This window comes from Lupinus angustifolius, chromosome LG20 (genome assembly GCF_001865875.1).
Source record: "Lupinus angustifolius cultivar Tanjil chromosome LG20, LupAngTanjil_v1.0, whole genome shotgun sequence".
Classification (NCBI taxonomy): Eukaryota; Viridiplantae; Streptophyta; class Magnoliopsida; order Fabales; family Fabaceae; genus Lupinus; species Lupinus angustifolius.
Window position 1 is genome coordinate 11207565 of NC_032028.1, and position 9893 is coordinate 11217457.

A 9893-nucleotide genomic window follows, 5' to 3' on the forward strand; every position below is an offset into this window, starting at 1 on the left:
ATCTAATTATCTACTATGAAAAAAAAATTCACTTCGCTTCAAATTAATTTTTATATACCACTTCTATCAAACAATTCATAAAGTTTACTCTGTTTCTCACAATTTTCTCTATATCCAAATCTTTCTTTCCATCTTTTCTCCTTTCATTTTCCACTTCTAAACCAAAGATATCATTAAACCCATATTGCTATTACTTCTTTCCTCAAATTTAATGTGAGTTATAAAACCCTTTGATAAAAAAAGTAAAGCAAGTTTAATAAAAAAAGGAAGTATAAAAAACATCCACCACTAGGCCGAGACCTCTCCCTCTCCTCTAAATTTGAACGAGGAACAAATAAAACACAAAGAAAAACGGCTCACGAAATAAATGAATGAGGATGAAGAAGCCGCTATTGGCGGTAAACATTCAAACACCAAAATCAGCCGCCAACTCTAACATCCTTCATGCCCTCCTCAAAACTCACGGCGGCGGTCTCGACTGCTCCGCCTATGGCTCCGCCATTCAACACTGCACCAACCGCCGCCTTCTTCTCCAGGGCAAGCAGCTTCACGCGCGCCTCTTCCTATTCTCAATCACACCTGATAATTTCCTCGCCTCAAAACTTATCACACTCTACTCCAAATCAAACCACACACAACAAGCGCGCCATGTGTTCGACGCAATTCCTCACAAAAACTCTTTCTCCTTCAATGCCATGCTTTTCGGCTACTCCTTCAATAACATGTTCCGCCACGCGCTCAACCTATTTTCCTCGTTTGATTTTGCCAGCAATAAAAACGTGTCTACTGATAACTTCACTGTAACTTGCGTCTTGAAAGCGCTATCCGCGACACTTTGTAACTCTAAATTGACAAAACAGGTTCAGTGTTTTATTCTTCAACGTGGGTTGGGGTATGATATTTATGTTCTCAACGCGTTGGTCATGTGTTATTCCAGGTGTGATGAGATTTCACTTGCAAGGAAGGTGTTTGATGAAATGCTGGAGAGAGATATCGTGTCGTGGAACTCGATGATTGCGGGTTATTCTCAGAGTGGGTTATATGATGAGTGTAAGAGGATGTATTTAGATATGTTGTCTGTGGCAGGGGTTATGCCTAATGCGGTTACTGTTGTTAGTGTAATGCAGGCATGTGGACAGTCTAAGGATCTTGTGTTTGGAATGGATGTTCATCGGTTGGTGAACAAGAGTGGAATTGAGATGGATGTATCACTTTGCAATGCTGTGATTTCTATGTACGCAAAATGTGGTAGTTTGGAGTATGCTCGGGAGTTGTTTGATGAAATGAGTGAAAAGGATGAGGTTACTTATTGCTCGGTTATTTCAGGATACATGGTTTATGGGTTTGTCGATGAAGCCATGGCTGTTTTCCGAGAAATGGAAAGTGCTGGATTAAGTACATGGAATGCTGTGATTTCTGGTATGGTTCAAAATAACCGGTATGAAGGTGCTGTTAATTTGGTTCGTGAAATGCAATATTCTGGTTCTAGAGCCAATGCTGTCACACTTGCTAGTATTCTTCCTTCATTTTCGTACTTCTCGAACCTGAGAGGAGGAAAAGAGGTGCATGGTTATGCTATCAAAAGAAGTTATGATCAAAATATTTATGTTGCAACGGCCATTATTGATACATATGCGAAGTTGGGGTTTATTCGTGGAGCACGGAAGATATTTGATCAACCACAAAGTAGGAGCTTAGTAATTTGGACAGCAATTATTTCTGCTTATGCTGCTCATGGAGATGCTAACATGGCACTTGCTCTGTATGGTCAGATGCTAAACAAAGGAATTCAACCTGACCCTGTAACATTAACATCAGTGTTAACGGCTTGTGCTCATTCTGGATTGGTAGATGAAGCTTGGGATATATTCAATGAGATGCCCTCTAAATATGGCATTCAGCCCTTAGTGGAGCACTATGCTTGCATGGTTGGTGTTCTCAGTCGAGCTGGAAAGCTATCAGATGCTGCAGAATTTATTAATAAAATGCCAATTGAGCCTAGTGCTAAAGTCTGGGGTGCTTTGCTACATGGAGCTTCTGTATATGGTGATGTTGAAATGGGAAAGTTTGTTTGTGATCATTTGTTTGAGATTGAACCTGAAAATACTGGGAATTACATAATTATGGCAAATTTATATTCACATGCTGGGAGGTGGGAAGAAGCTGATAATGTTAGGGAAAGAATGAATGAAATTGGGTTAAAGAAGATCCGGGGAAGTAGCTGGATTGAAACAAGTTCAGGATTACTAAGCTTCATTGCCAAAGATGTATCAAATGAAAGATCGGATGAGATTTATGCATTGTTGGAAGGATTGCTTGGTTTGATGAGGGAAGAAGAATATAATTTGCGGGAAGAGTTAGATTATGAGAATGCTCTTAGTTATCAATGACACATGGTTATCCGTGTTGATGTAAAGTAGATAACTCACCTCTTATACGGCCGAGAAAACTGAAAACCGCTCAACTTCTCAGATGCAGAAACTAATAGCACGTGTATCTCATTAATCAGCATAAATATCAAGCTTTACTAGATACTATGTGTTAGGCGTTAGCTATGCGCTCTCTTTTCTGTCAACAGTCAATAGAAAATTTAAGCCTACTGAACTAATTATTGATTTTACTCCTAAGAAGGTAACCAGGGTACTAGAAACACAGCTCCAACAGGGCGTATAATCATTTTTCTTTTAGGTAGAATAGGGCTGAAGGTTTTATCTTTGTTTTATTCATAGTGGTTATGGTTGCAGTTGCATTACGGCCTCATGAACCCAATTGTGGTGTGGTCTGCTATTGTGGCTTGATGCGACTATGATGGCTACTGCAATCAAGATGTTGCGGCCAAATTACATAATGTGATCTCCATGTTAAAACCCTCGTTTATTTACAAGTTTCCCGTCTTTTAAGTAGCTGGATTGATAGTAATACAAACTACATTCTTAGGATATTAGGATCCCCAACTTCAGAAGGAATTCAGCTTTTTTCCCATTCTGTGTTCACATTTATGCCACTAGGTTTGATGTGGTATGAAATGATGAGATGGGCTCCTAATATTTTGTTTAAAGCTGGAACACAAGGGACACTTTCTATTGAGAATGGCTCCACGTATATGATTTTTTTGGAGATCATCAAATTGGTGAGATGAGATTTGGAATGTATTGGGGATTGCTTTTGATACAACCAGCTGTAATTTAACAAAGTATAATTGTTTCATTTTAATAGCCTTTCTATTTTGTGGGGCTCGTCTCTTGCCTCCTCCTTTTTCTTTTTATATCTTTACCCCATTCCTGTCTCGAAAGTTGTTCTTACTTGTAAAGTATTCGATATCAGTAAAATATATTTTCCTTTAATCATATCTTGGTTTGTCACAGAAATTGCACTCTTTCTCCATAACAGAGTGTTTACTGGGGCACTGTATTATGAGTCTAACATTTATAAATAAAGATTTATACACATCATCAATCAATTATTATTGATTTGTATTTTTTAAGAGTTTAATGATGATTAAAGATGAATGATGGATACAGTAACAGTGTATAAAACTTTTATATTGTCAGTGCATATATTTATATTTATATTTATTCCTCTTATATTATAATAAGGAAAATGATATATTTTCCTACTAATCTTCCTAACCACAAAAAGTGATGTCACAATGTAACTTTATTTATTAATGATTGGTTTATAAGTTAAATGTGTCACTTTCCTCTCAATACAAGGATTAGTAGGAAGATATAACATTACTCGTACAATAATGTTATAATATTTTGTCCAAATGCGATATTCAATACATGAAGTAATTTGCAAGGTTGCCAAAATGGTGGGGATTAGGAACAGTATGTGCAACGAGAAATTAGCATGTGTCATGTGTGTATGTAAATGAAGATTGATAGAGATGTCTACTAGTTCTTCATCTTAGAGTTGCATTATTAGCTGTATTTTATAGGCGACAAGAGGAACAACCACGGATCATGGACCAATGTTGGAACTTTCTCTTGTGTTTGTTTCATTGCCAATAATGAAATTGGTCGATAAACATTGAGAAAAGCATAGGAGTCAGCAATGTGCTTGCACTAGACATTAACATGTGGACAAAAGCTATCACTTCAATCTATATCACACCAAGTGTTCACACCATGGTTAGTTCTTCCACATTATTGCAAGACTTTCTACTGCCCAAAATAATAACTATTTGAAGGTTATATATGCAGTCTAATGTATTCATTCTCCATAGAATGTGTAGGAGTTTTGAAACATTAATTATTAAATCTCATTTATGTTCCTTGCACATGTCTTTTAGGCATGATGCACTTTTCTCATTGCAACAGGTTGCTTTTCACCAAGCCAGATTCCTGACCATGACCAAGCCTTTCTGATGCATCATGACCGAACAAGGCATGAGCACCTGACCGAAGATTTCTGACCGAGGAGGCAAAACATGACTGAGCCAACCTGGCGCATCAGCTCGCACCATGGCGCATCAGCACGCATCCTTGGGGCGCATCAGCACGCATCCTTAGCACGCATCCTTGGCGCAACAATCTGCATCACTCACCATGGCGCATCATCACGCATCCTTGGCGCACCAATCTGCATCACTTCACGCATCTTTTCTGCTGCATCAGAATGCATCTTGGTGCCCCTAAATTAGTCATTTGTGTATCATTTTCCTTTACTTAAGATTAGTTTTAGTAGCAGAGTAATATTCATTTTTAGCATATGTTAAATATGTTAGTTAGTTGTTATAAGTTTGTTAAGTTTGTTGCATTGCTTCTTCCGCAAGCAATGTAGGCTATATATATCATATGAGCCACATCTCTTGTAATTAATTCAATCATTCAATAAAAATCATATACTACATCTTCTCATTCATGGATTCCTTTATGGTATCAGAGCTCTCTTAATGAGAGCTCTGCTGCTAAGACTAATCCAATACACAATCTTCTTCTATTCTTCTTCTTCTTCAAAATTATCTTCATCATGGACACCGAGTCTGATGAGATCCAACATCCATACCAAGCTATGGATACTGCGCAAAATCCAACAAACCCTTACTACTTGCACCCAGGAGAAAACCCAGGGTTCACATTAGTCTCTCCACCACTGAATGGAAAGAATTACCATTCATGGTCAAGATCTATGAAGAGAGCCCTTTCGTCAAAGAACAAATTCAGATTTGTAGATGACAGGATACAAGCTCCAAGAGAATTAGATCCAAGCTATAATGCTTGGGACAGATGCAACACCATGGTGATTTCTTGGATCACTAAGTCGCTAACACAGTCAATAGCATAGAGCATTGTCTACATAGACAATGCTCAAGACCTCTGGGAAGATTTGAAAGAACGATTCTCAAAGGGAGATCATTTTAGAACTTCTGATCTTTTACAAGAAATACACTCCATGAAGCAAGGAGAAAAGGATGTATCAACTTTTCACACTGACTTAAAGACCTCATGGGATGAATTGGAAGATCTAAGGCCTATACCAAGATGCACTTGTGATATAAGGTGTAGCTGCAATATGACAAAGATAAACAAGAATTATAGGGAATCTGAATACATCATGTGCTTCTTAAAAGGACTCAGTGATCATTATGACACAGTAAAGGCACAAATACTCTTAATGGAACCACTACCCACCATGAACAAAGTATTTTCAATGGTTCTTCAACAAGAAAGACAACATGAGGGAGCAAGCTGTGGAGACAACAAGAACACCATCAATTCCTTCAATTCAAACCAATCTTGGAGAAACCAAGGAAATAGGAACGCTGTTAAAGGCAATTCTAGCTACAACAACAACAGAGTGTCAAAATGATACCAAGGGAACACTTGGAGTGGAATTATTGGGAAAAATCCATCTTCAAACAACAAAATTTGTAGTTTTTGTGGAAAAGGAGGCCACACTGATGAAACATGCTATTTCAAGCATGGGTTCCCTCCCAACTTCAGGTTCAAATCCAAGCCAGAAAGTGGAGCCATCAACAGCATGACTACCAACCAAGAAGTAAAGGAGAGAAGAGTTGAAGAAGGATCTATAGAAAAGAATTACCAACCAGAGAAACCACTGCAAATAGACACCAATCATGATCATAGAGTCAATCAGATTAGCCATGAACTGATCCATGATGATCAGCCTGCTATATCAGGTAACAACATTTCTTACAATTCTTGGGTTATTGATAGTGGAGTCACTGACCATGTTAGTAACAATGCCTCATGTTTTACAAACCTCAATCACATTAAACCTATCCTGATTAAACTTCCTAATAGCACCACTATAATTACTAAGCTTTCAGGCACTATCAACCTAACTGACAAACTCGTCCTCTATGATGTCTTATACATTCCTAGTTTCAAGTATAATTTGATTTCTATTCATAAGCTTGTTTGCTCCCTAAAATGCAAACTTGTTTTTGATAGAAAATTTTGTTTCATTCAAGATATGATTTCCTTGAAGACGATTGGACTTGCTGAAGCTTGTGACAGTCTATACATTTTGAACAAGGTTGATAGGACTAATAATCAGTCACCTCATACCATTAGCTCCCTAAATAAACATGCCTCTGTTTTTTATACTTGGCATTTTAGGCTAGGACACCCATCTCTTCCTGTTTTACAATGTATAAGCAAACAATTACCATTTGTGAAATATGATACGAATTTGGTTTGTGATATTTGTCATATTGTTAAGCAGTCTAGGCTCCCTTTCCCTAAGAGTATTACTCAAACTCATAAGCCTTTTGATATAATACACATGGACATTTGGGGTCCTCTTAGTCAGCAAACCATACATGGCCAGAGATATTTCTTAACCATAGTTGATGATTTCACAAGACACACTTGGATTTACCTCATGGCTAATAAAGCTCAAACCAGGAACCTTGTCCATAATTTCTTCCAACTTGTTAAGACTCAATACTCCAATACCATCAAAGTGATTAGGACTGACAATGGACCTGAGTTCATAATGCCAAACTTCTGTGACCAATTAGGTGTGATCCACCAAAGATCTTGTGTAGAAACACCACAGCAAAATTATGTGGTGGAAAGAAAACATAGACACATCCTAAACACAACAAGGTCCCTTCTATTCCAAGCTGGTCTACCCAAGTCTTTTTGGGGTTATGCTGTGAAACACTATGTTCACTTGATCAACAGATTACCCACACCTACATTAAACTTCCAATCTCCTTACACTGCCTTACTGAACAAACAACCTGACCTCACTCATATTAGGGTGTTTGGGTGCCTTGCTTATGCATCCACCCTTACCAATCAAAGAAGCAAACTAGATCCAAGAGCACAAAAATGCGTTTTCTTGGGTTACAAAATAGGAACTAAAGGTTTCCTGCTATATGCCCTCTCTTCAAGAAACATCATCCTCTCAAGAAATGTTATCTTTCATGAGGATATATTCCCTTACAAAGAAAACAAACCTACCAGCATGCCCCTCTCCCTCATCCATGTCAGCCACTCCCCTATGATCCTTCTTGACCATGATACAACCTAACAAACTTCTCACATCCCTGACTCCAACACACATATTCCCACTTCCCCCACCCCTGTTACCACCCCTGACCCAATTCCTGTTAGAAGGTCTCAGAGAACTCATCACTTGCCTAACTATCTTCATGATTACCATTGCGCCCTATTGACAACCTCACCCAACACCACTTATCACCATTAAACATCCTCTTCATCATGTCATCTCCTATAAATCTTTGTCCAACACACAATTGCATCATACTTTATCTATCACCACTTCTGTTGAACCTAAAACCTACACTCAGGCTGCTAAATCCCCTACATGGGTCCATGCCATGAATAATGAATTAGAAGCCTTACATCACAATAACACTTGGACCATTGTCACCTTGCCCCCTCATAAAACGGCCATAGGTTCCAAATGGGTCTACAAACTTAAATTTCACTCTGATGGTAGCATAGAAAGGCACAAGGCCCGTCTTGTGGCCAAAGGTTACAATCAAATCGAAGGATTAGATTACTATGAAACCTTTGCTCCTGTTATTAAGCTCAACACTGTCACATTGCTTTTAGCTCTAGCTGCCATTCAAGGTTGGACCTTACACCAGCTGGATGTGAACAACACATTCCTCCATGGTGACCTTGATGAGTAAGTCTACATGACCTTACCTCAAGGGGTCCCTTGTACAAAACCTAACCAAGTCTGTAAACTAAACAAATCTCTTTATGGCTTAAAACAAGCTAGTAGACAATGGTTTGCCAAACTATCCTCCCACCTACACAGCTTGGGATACAAGCAATCATCTCATGATCATTCATTGTTCACCAAAACTACTCTTAACCACTTCACTGCTCTAATGATTTATGTGGATGACTTAATCCTAGCTGGTAATGACATTCTTGAAATCGAATCTATCAAAACTCACCTTGACAACAAATTTAAAATTAAGGATTTAGGCAACTTAAAATATTTCTTGGGCCTTGAGGTTGCCAGAACTAAACAAGGCATTTCCCTATGTCAACGAAAGTATGCCATTGATCTCCTTAAGGACACTGATTTTCTCACCTCCAAACCTGTGTGCACCCCTATGGTTAAAACCACTTCTTTACACCAACATGATAGTGCTCCATACAATGACCCTGTTTTATACAGACAATTGGTGGGTAGGCTCCTTTACCTTACTAATACTCGTCCTGACTTAAGCTTTTCTATTCAACAACTTAGTCAATTTATGGTTGCCCCTACCATTAATCATCACAAAGCCATGACCCGTATCCTTCGTTACATAAAGGGTACTATTGGGCAGGGTCTATTCTATCCTGTTAATTCTGTTACACAAATCAAAGCCTTCTCTGATTCAGATTGGGCAACTTGTCTAGATACTAGAAAATCAATCTCTGGCTATTTAATGTTCTTAGGTAATTCCTTAGTCTCATGGAAATCTAAGAAACAAAACACAGTTTCTCGTTCCTCTTCAGAGGCTGAATACCGTGCCCTTGCCATTGCATCATGTGAAATCCAATGGCTTACTTATCTTCTTCATGATTTTCAAGTCTCTTTTAAGAAACCTGCACTTCTCTACTGTGATAGTACATCTACTAGATACATTGTAGTCAATGCTGTTTTTCACGAAAGAACTAAATATATAGAGATTGATTGTCATGTTGTTAGAGAGAGACTTCAACATAATCTATTTCATTTGCTTCCTATTACTACTGATGAACAACTTTCGGATTTACTAACTAAACCTCTTGAACCAAAATCATTCTCTCATCTGTTGAGCAAGCTTGGAGTAGCAAATATCTACTCTTCATCTTGAGGGGGAGGGGGTATTAAATCTCATTTATGTTCCTTGCACATGTCTTTTAGGCATGATGCACTTTTCTCATTGCAACAGGTTGCTTTTCACCAAGCCACATTCCTGACCATGACCAAGCCTTTCTGATGCATCATGACCGAACAAGGCAGGAGCACCTGACCGAAGATTTCTGACCGAGGAGGCAAAACATGACTGAGCCAACCTGGCGCATCAGCTCACACCATGGCGCATCAGCACGCATCCTTGGGGCACATCAGCACGCATCCTTGGCGCAACAATCTACATCACTCACCATGGCGCATCAACACGCATCCTTGGCGCACCAATCTGCATCACTTCACGCATCTTTTCTGTTGCATCAGAATGCATCTTGGTGCCCCTAAATTAGTCATTTGTGTATCATTTTCCTTTACTTAAGATTAGTTTTAGTAGCAGAGTAATATTCATTTTTAGCATATGTTAAATATGTTAGTTAGTTGTTACAAGTTTGTTAAGTTTGTTGCATTGCTTCTTCCGCAAGCAATCTAGGCTATATATATATATATCATATGAGCCACATCTCTTGTAATTAATTCAATCATTCAATAAA

At 38.5% G+C, this 9893-nt stretch overlaps 1 protein-coding gene across 1 annotated transcript; it reads left to right on the top strand.

Annotated features, from left to right (window-relative positions):
• LOC109336183 (pentatricopeptide repeat-containing protein At2g37310) lies at positions 294-4225 on the top strand. The gene is made up of 2 exons (XM_019572615.1): positions 294-2872; positions 3941-4225. Exon 1 carries the CDS (start codon positions 372-374, stop codon positions 2388-2390), a length of 2019 nt encoding a protein of 672 aa, XP_019428160.1. The 5' UTR covers positions 294-371; the 3' UTR covers positions 2391-2872; positions 3941-4225.